This window comes from Dipteris shenzhenensis, chromosome 1 (genome assembly GCF_047967505.1).
Source record: "Dipteris shenzhenensis isolate YYH24624 ecotype China chromosome 1, Dip_SZ_1.0, whole genome shotgun sequence".
NCBI classification, from domain to species: domain Eukaryota; kingdom Viridiplantae; phylum Streptophyta; class Polypodiopsida; order Gleicheniales; family Dipteridaceae; genus Dipteris; species Dipteris shenzhenensis.
Window position 1 is genome coordinate 30,625,072 of NC_141596.1, and position 26,983 is coordinate 30,652,054.

Sequence of the window (26,983 nt, forward strand, 5' to 3'; positions counted from 1 at the left end):
GGAGGATGAGTCAGAGAAGCACCATTGTCTTTTGAGAGAGAAATTCGGAGCCCTCTCTAGCCTCTTGGTTCACCTAAATCAGAGACGATTGATGATCGTTACTTTCGAGGCTATACGACACAGAAACTAGCTGCTCAAGACATGATAACGAGATAGGGATAGCACGGATGAGCAGTTATCAGAGAGATGGCGCACCCGAGAGAGAGACCTGACACACCTTCAGTTTGTTGCTGCATGGATGAGGCTTCCCTTCATATTCACCGGACCAGGGACAGTCAACGGGGATTGCTTGCCAGAGAGCAGCTACGAGGAGAGCACAACATGCCACTCTGGTTGATCGACGTTAGTATCACAGGTTTTATCCTACAACTTTTGTGCACCTTTTCTTTTTCAAATCCATGTCTTGCTTTTTCATCCGAGAACAATCAAAATGCATAGTACGCCTTAGCGAGCCCTCTGCTTCAGGCCACAGTGGCTTGTATGAGTTGCTCTATGATTGCACTTTGTCTCATAGGCCCAAGAGGCCTCTCAAAGATTGTAATAGATCTCTCTCCCCCCCCCCCCCCCTTTTATGGACATGCTCTACCAGACATGGGTAGGATACATGATCTTATCGTCTATCATGGCCTAGATTGTTGGCCCTCCTCAGGCGGGTTCACATGCTTCCCACACTCCAACGTTGACTACCTCGTGGGATGTCCTACCTTTACTTCACATATTACTAACTTCTTTGTCTCACCACCACCCCTAGGAGCAGACCAGCCAAATGGCAACGAGGATGGCTCTCCATGAGAGTCAGAGATTGTGATTGCTGGTAGTACATTGAGGGGACTTGGTGGCCTCCCATCAACAAGCTGTAGAGCGGGCGACCAAGTGTTTGAAGCAATGATGTTGGTCATCGTCTACCAAACACTGTCATCTAGAAAAGAAATTGGACGCTATCAAGAAGGGGGAGTCGAATCCTATCTTGATTCGGAAGACCCTCTGTTCTTGGATCCTGTAAGCTGGCGTGACAGTGTCAATGGAGACGGCTTGGCCTCCCTTTGTCGATTGGGCTGCTGTGTCCTAAGCAAAGACCCACTGCACTCTTATGTCCTAGCCTCTATCATGCAGGCCCTTGCCATAATTTTGGCTGCAGGGCAGCTCCATAAGAAGTGTGGTATTGTATCAAGATCACTATTTGAGCATTGGTGGCACCTTCCATCAATGCCCATTTGCTCCGTGGAGGGGTAGTCTCACAGTGGGCAGTCGTTCGGAAGAAGTAAGTATCCAAATTTCTCTTCTAGTACGCTAATTTGGGAAATCAAATCCCTTCGCTTGGTTCTTGCTTTGGAAGGGGTGGGCCCTCCCTCAACAAGAGGTACTATCAAGACCCGTCGTGCCCAAAAGTGACCGGTGTTGGATCATAGGTCTAGGGCCCCATCCATCTGAGTGTTTCTATCAGACTCTGGTTGGAGAAGCCCCCCCCGGCCCCAGTCTACAATCCTTGGAGTGGAAGGCGGGAAGACCACTCAAGCTTTGAAATAATTGGGCCGGGCCACTGTCTCATTGCACCCAACCAATATGCGCCCGTCGTCCAAACATGTGGCCCTTGTGTCGTGAACCTCTAGATGCCAAAGAAGGGAATGACCCTCAAACCCCTCTCAGCCTCGAGGGTTGGCCCATTTGAGTTGTCTTGACAACCGTTACCACACCCTATGTAGACTTCTCTTCGATGGTGAATCCGTTTCAGTGAGTGGGACCTTTTTGAAGTTGCCACTAACCATTTGTGTGGGGGGTGTTCTGGAGAAGCCCATGATGTAGCAAGAGCTTCTAGGACTTTAAGCCTGGAGTGAGTCAACACAGAGCTAGCTTGTCCAAAAGGACTTTGCTTTGTATCCCCAGGTTGCTGATGCCAAGTCCTCCCTCTACTTGGGGCAAGATCATCATCTGCTAGGCTATCCTGGCTCTAGGGATCCTTGTCTAGGGAGGTGTGTTCCCTCAACCGGTAAGGAAGGTTGCTTCCTCGCTATTGTGGAGAAATAACTTGTGCAGGAACTCTTTTCCTTGCACCTGCCATTCGGTTGTGCCTACAAGAAGCTGTGTACCAAGTGCATGAGCTGTCCCATGCATTCATTGTGAAAACACTAGCACGAGGCTATGTACTAGGTAGTGGTCAGAGGACTTGCTTGGTCACGAGGGCTCGTCTTGCTAGGGAGAGTTTGGCTGAGCTCTAGTACAAAAGCTTGCGCTCTAGCATAGGGGCAATCTGTTGCTCATTGAAATGTCAATATCCACCTGGCAGCTTAAGTACCTTGCTATTTGACCTTGTGGGATGGAGTGGAAGTCAAGAGCGCCTCCCCCTTCCCCCCAATCCACAATATTTTGAACCTTCGTGGTCAACATGAGGAAGCCTAGTGGTTTGCTCTAGTTGATCCTGGCTTCAGATGCTTAGCAGTGGCAAGCTTGCCACACTAAGCAAGAGAGAGAGAAGGCCTCCTGGCCCTCGACAAGCATTTGGCTATCACTCCTTGTATATAAGGCTGCAAGGAATCTAGTGCTCCGAGAAGCCCATCCTCCTCATGGTGGGCTCGAGAAGAGGCCAATCCACCTCGCCATAAGCCTTCTCGAAATCCAAGGAACGACTGCAGCCCAATCCACTGCCTTTCAAAACGCGAAGTTGTTGTCTAGGATGCGCTCTTGAACAAAACCTGTTTGAGTGTAATAGATGATGTCAGCAAGAAGCGAAAGCTCAAGACCTTGGCTAAGATCTTGTAAACAGTACTGAGTCCCTCGAGAGATTCTAGTCAAAGGAGGAGACCCTACAGGTTCTCACAACTAGTGCATCTTTTTGGACACACACCCCTTCCATGGTCTCCCTGGGGCATGAGCATTGAGTAGATAGTTCGAAACGTAGATTTGGCCACCCATGTTGCGTAGCCGTTGGAGCTAGGTCTTTGCTACTGTGGGCCAATGGTATGAAATAACTGCCTAGTCATCCTATCCCCTTGTTGGACCTAGCATGCCTTGGAGCAGTGGTCAGGGAACTCTTCTCTGTGGATCTCTGTGGCTTGAAGGTCAAGGCACACGCTCTCATACTTTTTACAAGCTTGGGAGACTGGGTCCTACTCCTTGAGTCTCTCTATGGAAGCCAAGTGATGTCCCAATGCTCTCTCCCTCTCATGAAGGAATGTCGCCTCTAAAGGGCTTGTGACTGTAGTTGCTCGCTACTCCTTTGGATTGTTGCTATTGTCCCCCAACTGGCCCAAGTGTCCTGGGGGGCACTACTGCTAGATCTTTGCTATGTCTTGCTGAACCAGTAACAAGGCATCGAGGATCCGCACTTGCTATGAAGCACTATCAAGGATTGATCTGACGTTGTCGTCCTAGCTAGGATCCTTGTGGCTCCTCCTTTGTGCATTGCCCACTCCCCCATCCTTGAGCCAATCTAGACCACTTGTCCTCCTATTTGATCATAAACATTTGTGGCCGTGGGCTACATGCGCCCCCGCCCCCCCCTCCCAAACCAACTCTTGCCTACTGTTGGGGATAAAATCTTCGGCACTTGCCTCGAGAGGAGTGGCACCATTCTCTCAACTCTGATGTTGGAGACTGAGAACATATGCTCCATAAGAACGTCAATAGAACGACCCATAGTTCACGAGGAAGAGTTAACTTCTGCGGTTGCTAATGCAGGCATCGCATGTAGGTAGTGCATTTTCCAATTGGCAAACAATGCCCTCCTATGCGTGGAAGCTTGTGTGGCGATCGTCGACTTCTGCGACTTCGGGAAGTAATCTGCATTCGTGTGATGGTGCACTAAAGGCATAAATGGTGAAGAGAATGGGGGTTCTCTTGTGGATGGGAAGTTGAAATGCCAAAAAGGACGGTGACACGATCCTGCAAGATTTGACTGTAACACTGACCTGGAAACTCGTCCTCAATCTAACCATAATCAAAGCGAAGGTGCCTCGATCCTCTCGACGTCCCTCGAGCACATGGTTTAGAGCTCGACTCATCCATAGGCCCGTTTCTAACCCAAGCGTCCCATACCACTTGAGCCTGTTCAGAGGACCCTCGATACACCACCTCTCATTCGCCATGGAGATGGCTAGAGTCCCGGCTTGGGTCCAAGCCTCATCTATCAATTGAGGAGCACTCAACTGAACTCCACGATAGCACTGGCCCTCCCTCTATATAGAAGGAAACCCGCTATAGATAGCACGATGCTATGAATAGCTCCCTCCATATAAAGTGAGCACTATATATGAATCAATCTCTATATATAGCAATCTCGGCTAAAAATAGCCATCCAGCCATGTGCTATCCCGTAACCCATGTTCACCTGTTGTCCAACCCTAGGTACATTATGCACAGGACATACTCCCCTTCCTCTAAGAACTCACTCCTGAGTTCACCAGAAAGCCCAAAAACTCTGTGTTTAGTCAATGCCAATAACTAAATTGTGACTATCAGATTGAGTGTGCTAGACTTTCCATGAGAGTGTAATCATGGAGAATCCAAGGCCGGAGCCACAATCTTTGATAACCAACTCAAGAAAAGTAAATCTCTCAACCTGAACAAGGTTACGTATCTTCGAGGAGTGTTCTCGAGTAACTCTTGAATCCACAGAGTTTGTTCCTTTGACATATATGTACACAAGCATGGTAAAATTCAAAGCTGAAGGTAAATGATTCTGTCAACCTTATCTATTGAGTTCTAACTTTTGCATTCGTGGAGAATTATTCATCATGCTGAATATCATTAAACTCAAAATCTTAGGTTGATACAAGGGAATCATTGTTCTAACAACGCCATCAATTGAACCTCTCGAGGTTAATTTTTGGGTTGTAATTTCGATCAATGAATTACCTGGTATTCAGAAAGAAAATCCATCAATTGAATATCCTTGTAATTCAAAATCTTGGGTTGAAACTTATGACAGACTTTCAATTGTAGAACAATTAGGTATCCATCTTTCCAAGTCACTTGTTTCAAAAGAAGCATTCTCTCAATCTATAATCGTAGGCTATCCTCTAGTGGTTCTAGTGATGCCCTATAGGCCATGGTATGAGCCTTGTAGCTAGAGACACTTATAGTGTTAGTGTCTTTTAGGCCACATAGGACACTTAGTCCTATGTGACACCTAGGACACTTAGTCTTAGGTCTAGGTACTTGTACCTTGTAATCCTTTGTTTTTGGTTTATCTAAGTTTGACGTGACGGGTGTTCTTCTGCGACCCCTTGCTACTTGCACGCTCTCCTTTCTATCCGATCCTACTGTGGTATCAGAGCGAGATCTGCTTCTTGTGCCTCTTTTTTCGTACCGTCCGTACAACTGTACGGACTTTTGTACAGATACGTACGGATCACCGTACGTTTCCTTTGTTTGCTGTCCAAGGCTTCTTGAGCTCTTTCGTCGCCACCAAGCATCTCTTTGCTGTTCCTAGACTGAGGCGACTCCTCGTAGGCTCCAGCTGCAGCATTTTCGAGGTTCTACACAGTACTGTGGCCATCAGTCGTCACTCTTGTACTTCCCTTCAGTAGACGCCTAGTTCAAGTGACGCTTTAGTGGATCCAGGCGCCTAGATTCCGTGAACCTTCAATGACCTCTTCACAGTTGTCTGCAGGAGTCGTTCTGCTATTGCGACCTGTTCAGATCCCCACACAAGACACCTGCAGTTACGCACTTATTTCGAGGTGCCTAAGGGCAGTTCCAGTTTGACGCACCTGAGTCAACATACCACACATCATTGCTTTCTTCTGCACTTGTCACAGATTGTTTCCCTTGGGATGGGGTACTAGTGGATGGACTTTAAGGCTTTTATGTGTTTGTTGTTGACGACATGCGGCCTCTATGGTTCTTCACGACTCTCTTGCATGGCTTCTTCGGTTCCACCCTGATTCAGGCTTCCTTGGAATTCTCCACCGAAAGTGTTTGGGACTCTTGCTTGGACCAGTTGAGGCCGCAGGTGGGTGGCAGGTCTTGGCCCAGTCCATTTGTCAGTTCCTATGAGTCTGGCAGCGAGTGAAGAGCTGGGGAAAGACCTGCAGCCAGCCACATCCACAGCAGCGACCCCCCCTCCCCCCTTCTTCTGCGCCCTACGAGCAGGGGGGAGGGAAGAAAATGCCAATGAGCTGCTGCACTAGTTGGAAAGCGGAACAGGCTGCTGCTGTTCCGCGAACAGCAGTGGTTGAAAAAGGGCACGGAGGAGGCGCGTGTGACAGGCGGGGAGGAAGGAGGAGGAGCAAGGGAGGAGGGCAAGCAGATTTTTTTTTTTTTTGGGGGGGGGGGGGAGCTCCAATCTTGTTAAATTCTAGCATACCACATTGCAGATCTATCTCCCCATGGGTTCAAATATTTATGTGTATATGTATTTCATGCTTCTCCTCCTGTTGCATTCCGTCTGTACGCTGAATTTTCGTTGGAGCACGCCATCCGTACAATCGTCGTCCGTACAATTTGTACGGACTGTTTATGTACAGTTTCACACTGTACTTGCGTCACTCGTCTGTACCTGCTTGTACTTGTCGTACTTGCACGTATCGTACCTGCTACTTTCGTACCTGTCGCACTTGCAATCTCGTCAATACTGTACTTGCGACGCCTTGCCATTCGCCATTTGTCATCGTACAGATCGTCGTCGTCGTACTGCATGTGTAGCGCTGCCTTCCGTACTGTACCGTACAGCTTGTCGCCGTACGCATGTACTTCGTCGTACCGTTTCGCAGATCCGTACATCCGTACAACAGATCTGCTCGTTCGTACAGTCCACGACCGTACAGTCCAGTTGCAAAAATTGTACTTGCAGATATGTACATGCAGATCCGTACATGGTTTCCTTCATCTACTGGTGATCCTTGGTAGGCATTCTTGCAGTTCTTCTGCAACATTTGCAGATTTGGTGGTATTTGTGCAGACATTTGCAGTCATTTGGGTACTTTCGGGTTCATAGTTGCTTGTGAAGCAGACATTGCAGGCAGATTCAGAGGGTTAGCCAAAAATTTGGGGCTTTCTGCTGAAATTGCAAAATTTGGGGCTTTTTGTGCTTTTGCCCCTTTTTGGTTGCAATTACAAGCTCGAAATTTGGGGCTGTCAATTTTGCAGTACAATTTATTGAAGAAAGCTGGGGCTTTTGCAGACAAAGCGCAATTCTTGCAACATTTGGGGCTTTTGATCAATTTGCCCCTTTCTGGTTGCAATTTCAGGCCTATTTTGGGGCTTTTGTGTTGGGAGAGCAATTTTGGAGATTTCAGTTCATACTGCCTTCCTTGGAAGTGTTTTGCAGCACTTTTGGCAGATTTTGAGAGTTTTTTGATGCTTGGACAGATTTCTGACAGTGCAAGTGCAGAAATCTGAGTTGCATTCACAGCTAGTGCTTGGCTGTGTTTTTTGGGAGTTGTGCATTTCATTCCTAGTAAGGGAATTCAGTCTTGTATCTGCTAAAATCTCTTTCTCAGATATGGCCCAGCAAAATCAGAATGATTTCTAGTTCGGTGGTCTTTCACAGGAAGACAAGTTGGATGGTACCAACTACTCCCTCTGGAGTTTTATGGTACGCAATATTCTGATTTCTCGCAATTTATGGGATTATGTGAATGGGGGTGAGATCCGACTAGCAGGTATGGCACCTAATACCCCTCCTTAGCAAGGAGGTGGAAGAGGTCGTGCACAGGGTGTAGCTGCAGAACAAGTTGTTGGTGCAGCTATAGCCACTACTCCGGAGCAGAAGAGATGAGATTCACGGGATGCCTTAGCTTTGTCATGCATCTCTCTTTTAGTGAAAAGATTTATCATTCCGCATATCCGGTCGTGTAAGACCTCGAAGGCAGCGTGGGATATCTTAGAAAGCATGTATGCAGCCCGGAATGATGCAAGGGTATCTTTCTTGAAAAGAGAGTTAAGTAATACACATATGTAAGAGGGTGACTCCATGTTAGTCCACCTCACAAAGCTACAAGATCTCAGAGAGCAATTATTGAACATAGATGAGATTATTCCTGATTTAGAGATGATTACTACCACTCTGAATTCTCTTCCTGAGTCTTATCTCAGCTTTCATACCTTGCTGAACTTATCATTGAGGGGGGGTGCAAATCCTCTCACTTTTCATGAGTTGATAGGACTTCTGCTTCAGGAAGAGCAGACCAGGAAAAACAAATCAGCCTTCCAGTGGGTCAGGACAGCCCTCACAAAAGGCTAAAAATGATGCAAGTAAGCCCAAGAAGAAGGGTTTTTGTCATTACTGCAAAAAGCCAGGTCATCACATTACAGAATGCAGGAAAAGGCTTGCAAAAGAGAAGAAAAACAGGTCCGGTATGGCTGTTTCAGATTCAGCTCCTCATGCATCTGACAGTGGGGATGCTGCAGCCAACTTTGTTGGACAGGATTATGCCTTCTTATCTTGCATTTCAGATTCTAGGCTGGCTGCTCCAGATGCTCGGGATAGTACAGCCACTTGTAATGATGATACATATGCCTTTTTGACTTGCAGTTATGACTCTTCTGCGGATGCATCTGCTTTCAGTGTCAATGAAACACTGAATACTTGGTATTTTGACAGCGGTGCATCTAAACATATCACTTCTAGAAAGTGTCTCTTTACTTCCTTGCATCCACCTCCCGTTGGTAAGAAAGTCACTTGTGCCAATAACTCATCATATTCAGTACGTGGCACAGGAGAAGTTGAGCTTATTGCCATTGATGGCTCAGTTTTCAGACTTTCAGATGTCTTATATGTGCCTGGTATCACCAAGAATCTTCTTTCAGTGTCCACTCTTAACAGGGCTGGATTTTAGGTCATCTTTGAGGATGACAAATGTGCTGTCCGAGATAGGGAAAATGATTATGCCTTGAGATTATCTGGTACTTTGCTGCGTGGGCTTTTTCAGCTTGATCTTTTTGAGAAAAGAGCAGCCCATGCTCTTGCAGTTTCTACCCCTACTGTTGCCATTATCTATCCCACCAACCCATCGCCCCACTTTGCCTTGTCATGTGCTTGGCATCAAGCTCACTTGCATACTTATCTTTTGCCCCTCTACTTCTTCTCCCTCATGGACCTCACTTTAGCTCCACTCTCACCTCTCCTTACCCATTGCTCTTCTATCTTGTCTCCTACCATAGTTCTTTCTCTCTTTCTCTCGGACCTGGTTCCTTCTACTTGACCTACTGCATGCGTCATTGACGTTTCACTTGGATTGTATTATTGTGTTCTTGACAAGCCACCTCTACGCTCCCGCTCCTTGCCTCCACCTTACACTTGTCCAACACTCAGGTCCCTTTCTCTATCCTTGCTTGCTTTTCTTCTTGTAATGGTTGCTGTGTTTGGCACTTAAATGTTCTCAGCTCTTTACAGGTTGCCTTTAGGGTTGCGTTACTATCATTTTATGTGGGTACCCATGAGTTTCAGCTGCTCGCTTCTACCTTCAAAGTGATCTCATAGTGTTGTGGCTTCATGGCTCCACCCTTGCATTTGGTTGCCTCCTCTTTTGCTCAATGACTCAACTTTCGTTTGACAGATGTATGCTGAAAAGCAAACGCATGCCTCACAAATTCTGGCTTGAAGGTCTGATGTGTGCCAACTACATTTTAAATCGGGCTCCCACTAAGGCTTTGGAAACAAAAACTCCCCATGAGGTTTGGAATGGGAGAAAGCCTTCAGTGGATCATTTCCGAGTCTTTGGATGCCTTGCATATGCTCATGTGCCAGTTGAATTTCGGCATAAGTTGTCAGATAAGGCAATTAAGTGCATATTTGTTGGGTACAAAGGGGTACCGTCTCTACAATCGTGCTACACGCAAGATCATTGTCAGTAGAGATGTGATATTTGCAGAAAATTCAGCTCACACTCATGCTGAATTTCATATGCCTTCTTCTTCAGAGGATGTTTTTGAGGGGTTACTACCCATTGCTTTGGGTTCCCCTGTTGATATTTCTGATGCAAATCAGAATTTACAGCCACTCACGATTGTCCAATTCAGCCACAAGATGTCTTGCCACCTCCACAGGCAGTGGAACAGGTAGTTCAGCAAGAAATTGCAGACATACATGCAGCAAAAATAGTCCCAAACTGGTTGTTACAGACTCTCAGGGAGAGTAAGATTGATGCTTCATTACTTGGCAGGACTCGCAGTGCAGCAAGGCACATGGAAGGTGCTAATTCAGTGGAATCAGCATATGCAGGTACTCTTCTCGATGAGGAGGAGCCTGCAACATTCGAAGAAGCAAAGGACAATGTGCATTGGATGAATGCCATGCAAGATGAGTTGCAGTCCATTAAGAAAAATCAGACTTGGGATGTTGTAGACTTGCCACTAGGTAAACATGCCATTGGCACACGATGGGTTTTCAAGGTGAAACGGAAGCCAGATGGCTCCATTGACAAATTCAAGGCAGGCTGGTTGCTAAAGGCTATGCTCAGAAAAAGGGCTAGATTATGAGGAGACTTTTGCTCCTACATCGCGGATGACCACCATCTGATCTGTTATTGCAATGGCTGCACATTTTGAGTGGAATGTTCATCAGTTGGACATAAAAACAGCCTTCTTAAATGGAGACTTGTTGGAAGAGGTTTATGTCAAACAACCTCCAGGCTTTGAAATTACAACAAATGCACTTCAGGTATGCAAGCTAAACAAAGCTTTGTATGGGCTGAAACAGGCCCCTCGTGCATGGTATGCCAAGATTCATGCCTTTCTGACTAGCAAGGGGCTGCACAATAGTCCTATTGAGAGCACCCTCTACATCAAGATGGATGGGGGGGAAATTTTAGTCATCCTTCTGTATGTCGATGACTTACTGCTCACAGGGTCGAATGAAGATAATATTGCAGATTTCAAAGCTGATTTCAGACCACCTTTGACATGTCAGATTTGGGGCTGCTTCACTTTTATCTGGGGATCCAGTTTTCTCAAGAGAGACGTGGCAGTGTTATGTCTCAGTCCAAGTATGTGCAGAAACTCTTGGACAGATTTAACATGCATGATTGTAAGCCCATAGCCACTCCCATGGAGCTGGGGTTGAAACTCACAATGCATGATGTAGGAGAATCAGTTGATGCCACATCTTACAGTCAGGTTGTTGGATGCGTCATATATCTCTGCAACACTAGACGTGATATTCAGTTTGCAATATCTCAGGTGAGCAGGTATATGCACAGCCCAAAAACTATGCATTGGCAGGCAGTTAAGCGCATCTTCCGTTATTTGCAGGGCACGAAGTCTTTTGGCTTGTTATTTCCCAGGGGGAGTGACTTGCAGATGCATGCCTACAGTGATTGAGATTGGGCTGGTGATTATGAGACTAGGCAGTCCACTAGTGGCAATTGTTTCTTTTTGGGTAAATCTTGCATTTCCTGGCTGAGCAAGAAACAATCTGCAGTGGCTACCTCATCATGTGAAGCTGAGTACAGGGCAGCTTTCACAGCAACAGTTGAATGTGTCTGGCTGCAACGTCTATTTGCTGATCTTCATCTGTCTTTGGAGGGTCATTCTCCAATTCTCACTGATAGTCAGAGTGCCATTGCAGTGGCAAAGAATCCAGTGTTTCATGCTCGCACGAAGCACATCGAGGTTCACTATCACTACGTTAGAGAGAAGTTGCATGCAGGAGAGATTAGTACGATCTTTGTGTCCACACATGACAACATTGCAGATATTTTCACCAAAGCACTACCACGTGAAAAGTTTGAGGCATTTCGCAGTGCCTTGAACTTATACCCGTTTGGTGATTGATCAGCCTTGTACATGACATTGGCACTGCAGGGGGGTGTTAGAATTATAGATATAATTCAGCAGTGACCAATGTAATTTAATAAGCTAGTTAGGGGCACTTTTCCCTCTTTAAGAGGTTTTTTCCCCTAACCGCAGTTAGTTCACTAACTATGGTTAGTGACTACTAAGGTTTTGTCACTAGGACAAAACCTTATCTCTCACTCTTTTAGTTGTACTCTTACACACTCTTCTATTGCAACTAAGCTTTCAAGCTTTCAGCTCTCAGCTCACACTCTCTTGCTCTCTCTCTCTCCCCAACTCACATCTCTTTCTGAATTCCTTTTGACGAGTTGAGGTTTTGAGAAACGCTTTGGTGGAAGATGCTTCTTGCCTCTTTTTGCTAGTCCTCTTTTTGTTGACGCATCATGTGACATTGGAGGGACTCCAACTTAATGTGAACGGAGGTTGTTTCAATCAGATGAGATCCTTGAGAAGAGGACCAAGACAAAGTGATTGATGACAAAAGGGGAAGCATCCAAGGAGTTTGTAATTGACCTTTTTATGGCAGGCAAGTGGTGGATCACTTTTCTTCCTAACTGATCAGACTTGTTTAGATAAGAGCTGATTGACTCTTAGTTTGTCTATTCTAGTATTATACCCTTTGACTGCTCCTGTTTTTCTTAAAAACTGATTGGATTTGAATCGAACTATATAGCTGAACAATGAGCGATCCTTCCATTTCAAGGTCAATTTGTGTGTGTAAGCTTTAGCAAGGAAAAGATAAGCTCAAGTAGCAGCTGAAAAGAATAAACCTGCATAAACATGAAAGCTAATGGTTGATGATTGAAAGATGAATTATTTCTTTTTCTCTAAATTCCTACTTATACAAAGCTGGTGGAACTATAAAGCAAAAGCTCTAAAACCACAAAAAGGATGAACCCCAGTAGTCTAATAAAAACTAGTTTGGCAGGGGTACTATGATCAAGTCATCTATGTATGCATTCACCAGCACCTGTGCATGCACTCATGGCTCACCATTGCACACCTGTGTTTACATTGATTATAGGAAACATATTGAGCATATGCTTGAAAACATATTTCCAGTTTGTAATCTCAAACTTTTAATACGATTTTCATTCTTACTTGTTTTTAAGTAGATAAAATCTGAGAAAGCATAACTTCAAGTGACATTCAAAAACGTGTTGCAAGAACTTGCTTTTATTGGCGGTATTGAAATTTGTAACTTGACACATGTTATTTGTAGTGCAGGATAAATTGCAAAATCTTGCTGGAGTGTCATCAGGTTATATAGAATCACTTTCACCAAAAGTGAAGAGACGCGTTGTGGCACTTCAAGAGATGCAGGTCCTTTTAACATGCTCTTCTTTCCTTTGTGGGGTCTTTTGAGGGAATTTCTAACATGCTCTTCATTCCTTTGTGGGGTCTTTTTAGGGAATTTCTACTTCTTCTTTAGACCTTGTTGGGAGTCCATGTGCTTGTGTTTAACTGCTTTAGTTTGTTTGCATGCTTGTGTGTGTAGTACAAGTCTGGTAAGCTTTTGAGGCTGATGTATCAATTGTCTTAAGATGCTTGTTTTTGAGTTTGCACATTGTGTGTGAAAATAAATAAATAAGGTGAATGTTACCACATGCACCAAGGGGGGGGGGGGGTAGGGGGGTAGAAAGAAAGAAAGTCTATTAACATCCATGGGAGACCAAGAAGTCTATGGGACAACGTGAGAAACCAACTAGTACATCAGCTTAGCTCCCAAGGAGTGCAAAGGCAGCTCCATTTTATTTTAAGTACCTACGTGATAGCCTAGATAAAACATACATATATATAGCTGGCCGTATATCAGTTTAAGACTGAGAGTCTTTTGGTTTTGGTTTAAACTCTTTAATGAGTGCTACACCTTCACGATAGACTGCCCATTTACCGTCCTTCCTGGCAGCTCGAACCTTTGCTAATTCCTTTGCCTTATCCTTCAGTTTAGCTCTTGTGAGTTCTTTGGCTATCCATACCTTAGTCCCTTTCAGCTTGTGAGATTGTCGTAGTACTTTTATATGTATGTCTAGTGAGTTGAATGTAATGATAGCATGACCATTATGCAGACTGATCTGGACCACTCGAGCCTCACCATCATCATTAGGATTATCAGGATTGTCATCTGCATCAGCTGTCCAATCAATAGTAGGCAGGCTGCTTTGACATGTGCAAAGGTATCACTGAATGATTCCCCAATTCTGATTTTCAAAGCATTATCCTTTCTACCTGCATGTTCTTTAATTTCTTCCTGAATATTAGCTTTGTTGACCTTTGCATCAAACTCCACAATCACTTCTTGCTTGGCTGTCTGCACCTCAGTTTGAACTAGATTCTTGACTGCAGAGACTAGTTGGGGGGTAGGGGGGGAAGCATTGCATGACTTAACAACCTCGTCAATGACTTCCTTCTTACCAGGTCCTTCCAAAACTTGAATTCTAGTTATGGCATCTGCCAGCTGCATCCTCAGCTCTCTCACTTGATCCTGTAAGAAGCAAACCTGTTCATGATAATTGTAAAGTTCAGTGGCTTCACGGGAATTGTGTTGCTTGTGCACAAGGTCCCTCTCCATTGGGGGTGGGTTGGCTCTCCCACCACCAAGGAGCTGGCTGATTCAGGCCAACCTGCCCTCCCTTGGCCAACCAGATGTCTGCTGCAGCACACATGGCTGCTGTCCATGTGACAATCACATCACATGTGACAGCCTGTTTGTTGTTGCTCACATGGCACAGCCCTAGGGCTACATTCATGTGCCCACTCATCCATTCATTCAATATAGGTGACAAGCCGCTAAGCTCTCCTCATAAGGGGACCTACATGTGGGGCATTGTCCTTTCTACCTAACACCTCAACAATTCATTGTGTGGCCACACCAACGTTTTAAAGAGGCGCTTCGTCAACTCCTAACAATTGGTCTAGTTTAGGCTCTGCATTGTACATGTGCCGTGCGTGCTCCTCCTTCCACATCATAGAGATAAGCGGTCTCAGATGTGATATGAAAAGAACTGCCACACCTCCAAAGCCTCGACCCCACTATCGCTCCTTGTCTCTTGGCTGTGAGTAGACTCCTAGGTGTACCCTATGACTAGGGTAGTTCTCTCTTTGACTCTCATGTGTCTAAGTGTAGAATATAATCCTTAGATCAGACCGTTTGTAGCTCCATACCAGTGCTGTCGGTTGCTCACGGGTGCGACCCTGTGACATCTCTTGGTCATAGTTCTACGCCTAACAAGGGCCCCTGTAACCCCAGTAACAAGGGCCCCAGTAACACACACACACACACACACACACACATTTTTTTTGGGGGTGCAATCTTTGATTGATTATATTATACGAGTAGCAACCTCAAAATAAGGTGCTACAATTACATCAACTGAAAATTTCAGTATATGCCAAAAAGACCTCATGATCTATGCAACGTGTTTGCAAGCAATCAAAGAAAGATTGCTGCAGAGAATGCCTAAAAAAGGCAAACAGAGAGAAAGTAGGATCACCAAAGACTTTCCAATTCCTATATGTCCATAAAGTCTATAGTGCCCGGTAGCGAACCCAAACGAAGAAAAGATGAAACTCCGGTTTGGATGGATGAAAGCCAAATAGCCAGAAGAACTTCTTAAACGGAACAGATGGGAATCTCGTGGCAGGCGTTGTCGAAGCAGATAAAAAAACTCACGAGAGCACGGACAATGGTTTGGATGGATGAAACCCAAATAGGCAGAAGAACTTCCCAAATGGAACAGATGGGAATTTCGCTCGCAGGCGCTGTCGAAGCAGATAAAAAAACTCACGAGAGCACGGACAATGCCAAAACAAGTGAGGCAGAGTCTCCGAAGAAGCAGAACATCTGTGGCAAAGTGCAGGAGCAATGTGTCGATGAGCTAATAGCTGTACAGATGGAAACACTTTCAAAAGAACTCGCCAAAAGAAAACTTGTTGCTGAAGCGGTACTGTATAGGCCCAAAGTTGCTGTAATCTTTTCCTCCACCACTTTGCTGGGCGATGCATTCGCCAAACAAAATCACCTCTCTCTGAAACCTAAGGTTGAGGCAAAATTATTTTATACAATGCAGGTACAGTAATCTGAGATAGCCTCAAAGGACGAGAAGAGGACCCTTGAGAAGTCAAAGTCCAATCTTCCAGCCAAAGGAGGAATCGGAACAAAAGGCGAAAGCATAGAAGTAATTTGTCATCACAAAGGATGATAATGAGAGCCCAATCCATATGTAGTGGCTCCTAGAGAAAAGGGGAGCACAGTACCGACATCATCTATAACATCAGCAACCGAGGTGATGCCTTTAAACGAGACAAAGTAGGAATGTCGAGGTTCTTGTAAAGCCAAGGGAGGCTGAAAGACTTTCGTCCATTGAATGCTTTCAGCCCTCAAAGAATTCCCAAGCAAAGATTGCCGTCCATTCCATTTCAGAGGAGAAAGAACATGCTTCCAGTCAAGAAGCAAGCGGGATACAAAAGGGCAGCCAGGCAAAGTGCCATCAATGTAGCCAAAAAAGAAATCCCATTGATCGAGTTGCCAATGATCAAACGTAGAAATATTGATATGAGTGACCAGAGTCCTAATCATAAGAGCCCAAGGCTGATCACCTTGTAGAAATTGCAGCAACATTTTCCCCATGTGGGCAAGAATATGCACATGAATATCTGTGATGTTCAATCCACCATGCATCTTGGGAGAACAAATGTGATGCATCGAAAGAAGCTTGAGACTTTTTTTGCCATGTTTGGTTTGCCAGAAGAATTTCATAAAGACAGACATGAAAGATGTAAGATATGCCTTAGTGAACATGATCAATGGCAAGTAAAATTGAATATATGCCACAAGGATGGACTGCACTATTCGAAGACGAACGTGCAAAGGCGAGGTTGCCAGTTTTAAATACTCAAGCTTTTTCCGAAGCTTAGCCAAAACCCAATCAGTTTGTTGTCTGCGAGTGAGTTCCCACCCCAAAGGGTAACCAAGATGACGAACAAACTGAGTGGGTGGAATGATATCCCTGGGCCATAATAGACTATGCCAGTCTTTGGAATGCAAAGGGTGCAGCTTAGACTTCTAAAAATTAACATGAAGACCAGCTGCCAAACCATAAACAGAGAGGGCTTGCATCAAGGCACCAAGATCATGGGGCGTATTCTTCGGGGTAAAGAAAGAATCATCAGCATAAGCTTGAGCAACCATGCTGCGATTAGCATCCAATTCCAAGCCATGAAGTGATCCTGTAGCCACAAGATGATCAATATACTGTAGCATAGGATGAGTAGCAATGGCATATAGTAAAGCACTGAGAGGGCATCCCTGGCGGACCGAACAACGAAGAGTCCACTCATCAGAGATATCCCCAGAAAGATTGCAAGCCGCATTGCTATCTCTGTAAAGCCAGTAAATAACCTGCTGCATTTTTGGTCCAAACCCCAAAGCTTGCATAGTTTGCGAGATGAAATCCCATTGAACTATGTCAAAGGCTTTTGCGCTGCGTGTATTTGGCATATTCAATCCCAATATAAGCATTGGCAATGTTATCTGTGATATGGCGACGTGGAACAAAGCCATATTGGGAGGGATGCAACCCATCATGCAAATAACCTTTAATCCGATCAACCACCATTTTGGCAATGATCTTGTAAATGACTGGCATGAGCGTGATTGGCCTCCAATCACCAAGTGAATCACATAGCTGCTTCTTTGGAATCAGCTTGAGAAGATCCTTTTTCCATGACATAGGCATCTGCTGATTGATAAGGCGACGTGGAACAAAGCCATATTGGGAGGGATGCAACCCATCATGCAAATAACCTTTAATCCGATCAACCACCATTTTGGGAATGATCTTGTAAATGACTGGCATGAGCGTGATTGGCCTCCAATCACCAAGTGAATCACATAGCTGCTTCTTTGGAATCAGCTTGAGAAGACCCTTTTTCCATGACATAGGCATCTGCTGATTGATAAGGCAACGTGGAACAAAGTCATATTGGGAGGGATGCAACCCATCATGCAAATAACCTTTAATCCGATCAACCACCATTTTGGGAATGATCTTGTAAATGACTGGCATGAGCGTGATTGGCCTCCAATCACCAAGTGAATCACATAGCTGCTTCTTTGGAATCAGCTTGAGAAGACGCTTTTTCCATGACACAGGCATCTGCTGATTGATATGGCAACGTGGAACAAAGCCATATTGGGAGGGATGCAACCCATCCTGCAAATAACCTTTAATCCGATCAACCACCATTTTGGCAATGATCTTGTAAATGACTGGCATGAGTGTGATTGGCCTCCAATCACCAAGTGAATCACATAGCTGCTTCTTTGGAATCAACTTGAGAAGACCCTTTTTGACACAGGCATCTGCTGATTTTGCCATGCTGTATTTACCATTTGCAGCAAGGTGAATTTAAGAAGATCCCAGAATGCAAAAAAGAATTCAGCAGTGAGACCGTCCCATCTTGGAGATTTCCATCTGCCACAGGATCTCAGTGCATCAGACAATTCCTAAGACACACCAGAAAAGGAGTGCTCTCCAGCATAGAAGATATCATAACCAGCAAAATGGCCTCTTTGACTAGCATACATATGCTGATTATGCTCTTGCAAAGCAACTATATCAGGCTGCAATTGCCTAATATACATCCATACCAGTTTCCATTTGTGACCATCACACATTCCTTGTACATTGAGAGTAACACACTTCAGATGATCAAGCATATTTACAGCTATGGGACAGGTATGTACAGCAACTAACGGGCTGTCTATGTCTGCATTTCCACCTCAATGTCCGAGCCTCTGCCCTGGGATGAAGCATCGACCTGAGGAGAGGACAAAAGTGCAGCAACTTCTTTTTCAAGAAACAAGGTCCGATTTGCATTCACAGCAGCCCAGGTCAAGCCAACACCAGAGTTTTCAGTAGTTGTTTTCCCATGAGAGGATGCACCACTCCAAGTCCGAGAAGGCAAAGGTCGCCCTGGGGAGATCACTTTGCGAGGAGTTTGCCATCCATCAGTCAATAAAATTTCCCCCTTCCCCTGAGGTGGAGATGACAAAGGACAGGAAAAGAAGCATTACCATTTGAGACAGCCGGGGATTTGCCTTTGTCTTGAACATAGAAAAACTGTATAACCCCTTTGTTTTTGACTAGAGAAGAGACATTTGCATTCCTATTCAAAGGTTGAACCATTTCAGCTTGCACTGGCATCCGTGGAGCTCGGGAAGGACATTGTGAAGCCATGTACCCAAATTGCTTGCATTCAAAGCAAGCACCTGCAAACAGCCCCCACTTTAGCTTGTAAAAGGCACTCCCCATGGAAACATTATTCACAATAACCGAATATGAAGTTGGAGTGGGATGATCTGTATCCCACAAAATGCAGAAGCGATTCGAATTTCCATTGGGTCGCGGTGGACATACCAACTTACCGAGGGATGCTGCAATTTTAGGTAGAAGAGAAGACAAGCATTGAGAAAAATCCACAACTTCTACCCAAACAGGGAACGATGCCGAATCAATGCCTGATAATCTCGGGTGGGAGACCAGGGCCGGACATGGACCATCTGTTGGTCATAGAAGAGAGGAGAGTGCTCCAGCAAAACCTGATGGTGCTTCTCATCACTTCTCATCAACCATGATGATCTCAAAAAGGCCCCTCGTTGGATAATGAATTTTTTTGACATAAGAACCACCTAGGGTTCAAGTCAACCAATTTCCAACATCTGCTGCAGCAGGCATCCGTCCTGGGAAGAAAATCATAATGGCATGCTTTGCATACTCCTTAACTGGATCAAATATATCATCCACTTCCACCATAATGCCAGTGGTGGGAAGTGGATCTTTCCAACCTTTGCGGGTGTCTTTAAACCCTTCATGCATAACCTCATAAACAAGCTGAGCCTCAGCAGAGTCATGAAGGGAATCATCTCAATCCATCACTTGTTTTTGTTTCTTATTGGAAACTGACTTGTCTTTGTGAAAGGTTTTGTCATAGGAATAATCCGCCATTCGAGTTAAGGAAAAGGCTTGGAAGCAGCAACGCTTTACAAGGAAGAAAGCACAGCAGGTACAAAATTGTACAGATTTTTCCTTGGTTGTATGGACAAAATCGTACGGATTTTTGATTGCACGATTTTTTTCCCTGAATTTTTTGACAGTACGGACTGTACTGACAAAATTGTACGGACTGTATGGACAAAACTGTACGGACTTTTCCTCTCTCTCTCTCTCTCTCTCACCCACACACCCACACACCCACCCACCCACCCACGGGGCCCCCCCCCCCCCCCCCCCACACACACACACACACACACACACACGTTTGCGGGAGGCCTCGTGGGCCTATGGGACAGAGCATGGAATCAAGTAACTCATACAGATACAGACCACTATGGGTTGGGGCAAAGGGCTCACTAAGGCCCTTGGTGAGTACTAAAATGCTATGCTAGTACAAAACTAGTACAAAATAGCAAAAAAAGTAGCAAAATAGCATGAGAGTGGCATGAAGATATCAAGTGCTCAAAGCTAGAGTCCCAAGTGTATGAAACGGCTCCACGGATCCAGGCTCCATGATGGCATTTCTGATGAGATGCAAAGAGCTCACGTATCTGCATCTGTCAGGATGTCTGCTGTGGTGGTGGACGTGGTCTCCTCGATCTCTGGATCCAATGAGCTATGTCAAGGGTGATGCCTTGCCTCGGTCGATCTCCCCTAAGGAGAGCTGAAATAGGTCGAACCTCGATCATGTGTGCTCTAGTCGCCTGTCGCGCTATGTACGAACTCTGTGACCCTCGTCTGGCAATGTTGTGTCGGTCCCTTCACTAATCCATATATCTCTCATATCGGCTAGCTTCTCCGGGTCATGGGATTGAGTCAAATGCATAGAAATCCGTGACCTGTCTTTGTGCTTGGTCTACCTCGGTATCTTGTGGTGCGGTTGGTCCCATCCTCCTGCTCTCTGATATGTCGTAGTAGTATCTCCCTGTGTCGTCGCATCTCCATTAGGTAGAGCCCAATGTAGACCTGGTCTCGAAAGTGGATTAGTCGTGACTATGGGCCAAAGCCGTACCCCTTTTGAAAAAGGCAGTGGTAGCGCCCTTGGATCTCATACTAGGCTAGGAAAACACATAGAAAGTGCTCCTTTGTCTCGACCGCCCCCATCGTGCACAACCTGCAAGTTTGCTGCTCTTTGGGTATGCGTGCAACTCTCCCTATCTCGATCCTCAGCTGATGGGACGAGACCCGCATCTCTCCGATGGCAATCCTCAGTGTGTGTGAGACTCCTCTGTCCTCGAGATACTGAGGTCTGATCCCATCTTCCGATACTCCCAGAAAGTGGTCATAGTAGAGTTGGGTCTTGGTGGGGAACTCCTGGTCCCCCCCCAAGTGCGAGATGTGTGGAGCTGGAGGAGATCTAACCGTATGATGCGGTTAATCTCATCTTGTGGGATTGACTCGGGCGGTGCATCCATGCTATACTGAAACGGGGGAAGCCAATCCATCTGAATGCCGTGATTGGCAAACCATGCGGTGACCTGCCCAACTCACAGAGAGAGAGAGAGAGAAAGAGAGCGAGCGAGAGAGAGAGAGAGAGAGAGAGAGAGAGAGAGAGAGAGAGAGAGAGAGAGAGAGAGGAGGGTGGGAGGGAGAAAGTTTATTAAAGTCTTCGAAAGACCGATGGGTCTATGAGATTGTGAAACCCGAGAGAGAGAGAGAGAGAGAGAGAGAGAGAGAGAAAGAAGAAAGAAAGTGTATTATTGTCCACTAAAGGCCAAAATGGGCCCATGGGACATCAAGAACTCTGCATACAAGATAGCACAAAATCAACGTGCCACAAAGAAGAGGCATCGTCGAATATCATCTAAGTGCTACGCAATACAATGCAAGTAGAAGTACATAGTGTCAAATCTGAGTCTAAATACAAAGTAAACTAGATGCAAGGAAACCGCCCTTGGGTGCAAAATGGGGGGATGAGTACAATATGCCAATGCAAAGATACAAGTCCAGGTGTCACGGAGTCTGAGAGAGAGAGAGAGAGAGAGAGAGAGAAGAGTTACAAACATCTACGAAAGACCAAAGGATCTATGGGATTGAAAAGAAACTAGATACAATGAAATCTAAGGGTGGGGCCCCTAAATTATGACGAGTAAGAATAGTACATTGAAAGCCTAAAGGGTCTTACAAATCCATATACATTGATCTGAATGGGTGGAGCCACTAAGTGGACATCTGCACCCAAGACAATTACAAATACAATTACTAGATTTCTTGAGAAAGATAGATTTGCAATGTGGTATCATTGTGACGCTTCTTTATACGCTATTTTAGAAACCAGGTCCATTGGGTGCGTGAGAATGATAGGAAGGTCTCAGTGGATAGGGCAGTGAGTGCTGGTGTCGATCAACCTATGTTGTCGCCTTTCAGTAGCTCTCCATCGGACAAGAGCCATTGTCACCCTCGTCAGTTGTATCCTTGGTCTGACAATGATAGAGGTAAGATACGTAAGCCTTGTTTGTGTGCCAACATGTTGGAGGGTTTGTCTATGGGTCTTGATTGCATCCAATTCCACAGCTCTCCTTGGGGGTTGCTGGTTCATGCTATCTGATTGAAAAAAATCAGTGATCACCTTCTTAGTGGAGTTTAGCTGGGTCTTCTGATCTTTACTTTGTGTCTTGAGTAGTTGAGGCTTGAGAGGGGGGTGAGAGCGTCTCTAAAAAGACAGTGGTGGCGGCTTCGAATCTCATAGTACATAGGACATTTGAAAGCAAAGTGCTCCTCTCAGTCAATCTTCCTAGAGATCTCATAGAGTGCAGATGTGGCCCTCTCTATTGATGCCCTCATCCCGTCCAGTCTCAATAGATAATTGGTGGGAAGAAACACAGATTTGCTTGATCAAGATCCTTAGTGAGTGGGGGAGCTGGATCTGGGTGTAGCCTAAGCTCTTTGCTGATATTTGTAGGCAGTGATGTCTGTAGAGGCTAAGCTTCATAGAAAGCTCGCTACGTAATAAAAAGAACGTGAAGCCTCTCCACCTGTGCCCAATATACCTTTGATAGATCAGTGATGCTATGCATATCGGTTGGATGGACCAAAGTTTCACAGAAAGAAGACTTGGTTCGGGGATCCTGGAGTACACGTGCCTTCTCCGCAAGGAGGGCCACATTAGAAGATTCTAAGCTATCGAGTTTTTCAATCAATGCAAGGCATATCTTTTGGAGGCTGGTGAGGAAATTGGATGTAGTGTTTGGAGTGGTCCCTGCTGTGTAAGCTGTCATGGCATTTTCAAATGCTTGTTTACCCCAAATGTCCTCTACACATGCTCGTGTAGGCATTGTGCAAAGTCAATATGTGTTCCTGTTTGTTTGCTGAACTGTAAAATGCAGAAATAGAGAGAATCCTCACATATTTACTGCCCTGGGTGGTCTTCAAGCAAGCTCAAGTTGGTTCAAGGTGCAAGGGGCTGGACTCCAGGTGCAAGGGGGGGGGGCTGATGGCAGCCACTCCTGGAAATGAGGCGCAGCCAGTCCGGTGGGGGCTTGGAAGCCCGTGTGGCCTGGTGCAGGTCTACCATATCAGGAGCAGCAGCCCATACGGGGGCTATGGAGAAGCCCACAAGACTGAGGTGCCACACAGCACCAGCGACAGCCCACACGGGGGCTAGGAGCAGCAGCCCATGGGGGCCTGAGTGCAGCACATACCCATGCGGGGTGTCTAGGGGGGCAGTGCGACGCGACAGCAGCCCACAGGGGGCTGAGGGCAGTGCACGGGGGCGAGAGAGAGAGAGAGAGAGAGAGAGAGAGAGAGAGAGAGAGAGATCTGACGCTTCCTTTATGGGTTGTGTTTTTTGAACCTACAGAAGCAACATGATGATTTGGAGGCAAAGTTTTTTGAGGAAAGAGCAGCCTTGGAGGCAAAATATCAGAAGCTGTACGAACCATTTTACAACAAGGTCTTTATAATTTGTTCTCTTCTCCTTTTTCTTAGTGTTTTTAACTTTTTTTAAACTGTGGGTTAGAAGGTGTGCTTTTATGGCTTAGGTGTGTTCTGAGTAATTGATCTCCCGTTTAATATAAATTTGAATGAGATGAATAATATATAGGGTTACTGAAGCAATTACCTATATCATGCTGTAAGTCTATCAACTGTTGCATCAATTGATTTAGCTGCTGTTTTTTTCGTGGTGTCACCTTGCCCTGCTCTTTTTATCGTCTGTATGCATGTAAGGATTTCATTTAAACACTTTTATGTTATGACTTAACAGTCTGAATTCAGATACCGTGCTTTTTTCTGGCTAAATAAGCGCTAACAAAAACAGTTTAACAGTTTCAAGCAGCTACTTCGTGGGCTGCAATTGAGCCCATTCGTTTAGGTGAGGTTACTGTCTAGTACATGTATTGATTTTTAAGAATGTTCTTTCCTTTGCAAACATGGATGCATATGATGATTTATTTTGTTCTATTTTTGTTGAATATAAAGTCTGTATTTGATGGGTGTAAATTTTCTTTTTCTTACACTCATAGAATTTCTTTTTCTTCTGTAAATCTGGTGGCTTTTTCTTGTTTTATCAGATTGGCACAAAAATCATGTTCAATGTTGAATTGCATGTTCCCAAAAAGCAAGCTAAGGGGAAGACCTAATGGCAGTTTAAGTTCATATAAACAAAGGGCTAATTTATGATAGGAGGGGAGCGCTGGTGCTTCATCTGCAGAATTTCTTCCAGTATGTGGGAAATAGGAGTGCCTGCATCACCTAACTATTTTGCACTCTTCATTGTCCTGGTTATGCTTGGGAGCAATCGAACATGTTTTTTCCATGGTTGACTTTTTATCTCATCTTGCTTAAAGACACAAGCATGGCGAACTGCTTTTTTCAACGAGTTGTGTGTCATAAAGATGGTTTGGAAGATGAGTTGCCACCTTAGATTCCATCAAATAAAGTGAATGCTGCTTTTGTCTAGGACTTGATGCGGATCTATTTTATAAAAATGTTTGCACACATGTCCTTGGAGTTGTAGACTGTAGCTGGATTGGCCTGGCTATGGACTGTTTGAATGAATCCATTTACTAGTGAAAAGCTTAAATTATGGTAAAATTGAAAGTGGACTAGTTGTAATTTCAGTGATTTTGTACATGTGGTAATGCAGCGCCATGATATTGTGAATGGCATTGTTGATCCTGAAGCTACAACAACAGATGGAACTCCAGAAACAAATGCAGTTGGGGAAGAGAACAACACAGGTCCTTGTTTTAAGCCTTTGGGTCTTGTAATGTCCATGCAACTATGTATAAAGGAAACTAATTGATGGACCAAATTAATACAGAGAAAATCCCCTTTTCTTGTTGGATTGGAATGCAGTCTTTACTAGTGATTCAACAAAACACAGTGATAGCATCTGTGAAATGCCTTTCAACTACCTATTGATCCTTTGTGTTTACGATACTAAACAGAGAAAGGAATCCCAGAGTTCTGGCTCATAGCCTTGCAAACAAACGATGTTGTAGGAGAAGAGGTATGATCAGATGTTAATGGCAATCTAATCTGATAGTTGTCTTCAAATTTTGGTCCTATTCTTTTGACAGAGCGAAGTTATGATGCAACATTTTTAATAATAAAAAAGACATGCCTGTGCAGATAACCAAACGTGATGAAGGAGCCTTGAAGTACTTGAAAGACATTAAAAGTTTTAACTTGGAAGGCTCAAAAGGATTCAAACTTGAATTCTATTTTGCTGAAAATCCATTTTTCAAAAACTCAGTGGTACAGTATTTTGAATTTTGTGATACCTTCTAAGTGTTGCGTCAGTTCCTTAAGAGGGAATAGAACTTGACAGCATGGTATATGTTGCTGCAGCTCACAAAGACTTATCACATGGTTGAGGATGATGAACCAATCTTAGAGCGTGCTACAGGGTAGGTTTTCTCTGAGTACCCTCCAACAGGGGCACATATTCTTAATCAGTGATGGCTATAAGGTTTGCTTACTGATTCGTGGTCTCTCTTCACAGGACACAGATTGACTGGTATCCTGGGAAAAATTTAACACAGAAAGTTCTGCAGAAAAAACCTAAGAAGGGTGCCAAGAATGCAAAACCTGTGACTAAGACGGAAGAATGTGAAAGCTTTTTCAACTTTTTCGATCCACCAAAAGTCCCAGAGGATGATGAGGATTTGGACCAAGATGCTGTAAGCTTATTTTGAAGTTTTAGCACAGACTTGCTTGTCTTTTCACACTAGAGGATTGCTGTCTCTATCACCATAACATTTCGAGTCATTGAATAAGATATGGATTCTATTTTGGGTTTGAGCTGGACCTTGTTTTTTTTCCCCTAGAGAAAAGGACTTCCTGTTAAACCAACATACAAGTCTGTCAACTGTGAGTTGCTGTTGGTGAAAGAAACAAATCTGTGAACTGTGAGTTGCTGATCGTGCAAGAAATACAAATCACTCAACCGTGAACTGCTGATCGTGAAAGAAAGAACTGGTTGTCAGCAATCCTGTTTATAGAGAACCCAGCTCACTGCCTACAGAATGTCTGAAACTGTGACTAGCAACCAGGGTGGAGGGATATACATCTAGTGAATGCCTCGCTTCGTAAGTACATAGAAGACCCTGCAAGCCAAGCCTTGCAAAAACGTGCCTGCCTCTCAGTGATCTTGACATCCCATGCTCCTAGATGGTGTCCTGATGGGTGGCCCGGGGAACCTGGTGGCCTCTGTGACGAAACTATAGTGGGCAAATCAAATGTTCCAAGCAACTGTCTCCAATAAACTATCCTTTGACAATGGCATAAGGCGCTGTTGAGAAGGTGGTGTCGCGTCCTATGCCTTTATCTTGAAAACCCATCTTCCCTAGATCCTATAAGTTGGAAGGGCTGGATCAATAGAGAAGGCATGATCCCCCTTTGACAACCAAACAACCATCCACCAGCTGCATCCTCTGTGTCGTGACAACAATCCGGAGGGCTCCCATCAAATCCTTTGTACTGCGGGCCAGCCCCAACGATAGTGTGTGATCATCTCCAAATCTCTATCTGCTCAGCGGTTTTATCTACTATCTATGCGCATCTCCTCTAGCCATGGACCAATAGGTAGACCTCCATGCGCCACCGTCTAGAAGTGTAGAATCTTACGCAGCTTGTGATTGGTCCATAAGCATGATTAAAACTAGGGAGTTCAAAATGTACCCTTCAATTGTAGACGTCGACCAATGCAGGTGCTCTACTCATGATGGCCAATTCCACTGCACTTCTCG

General features: G+C 44.9%; 1 protein-coding gene across 1 annotated transcript in view; it reads left to right on the forward strand.

Moving 5' to 3' along the window:
- The window catches only part of LOC147905685 (nucleosome assembly protein 1;2-like), a 51,261-nt gene that overhangs the window by 17,790 nt on the left and 6,488 nt on the right, over window positions 1–26,983 (forward strand). Inside the window, exons 3-9 of the mRNA XM_087374018.1 lie at window positions 12,961–13,056; window positions 23,590–23,682; window positions 24,877–24,970; window positions 25,181–25,242; window positions 25,365–25,490; window positions 25,584–25,642; window positions 25,738–25,915. Coding sequence (XP_087230144.1) covers window positions 12,961–13,056; window positions 23,590–23,682; window positions 24,877–24,970; window positions 25,181–25,242; window positions 25,365–25,490; window positions 25,584–25,642; window positions 25,738–25,915 — 708 coding nt within the window. The remainder of the gene's footprint in view (window positions 1–12,960; window positions 13,057–23,589; window positions 23,683–24,876; window positions 24,971–25,180; window positions 25,243–25,364; window positions 25,491–25,583; window positions 25,643–25,737; window positions 25,916–26,983) is intronic.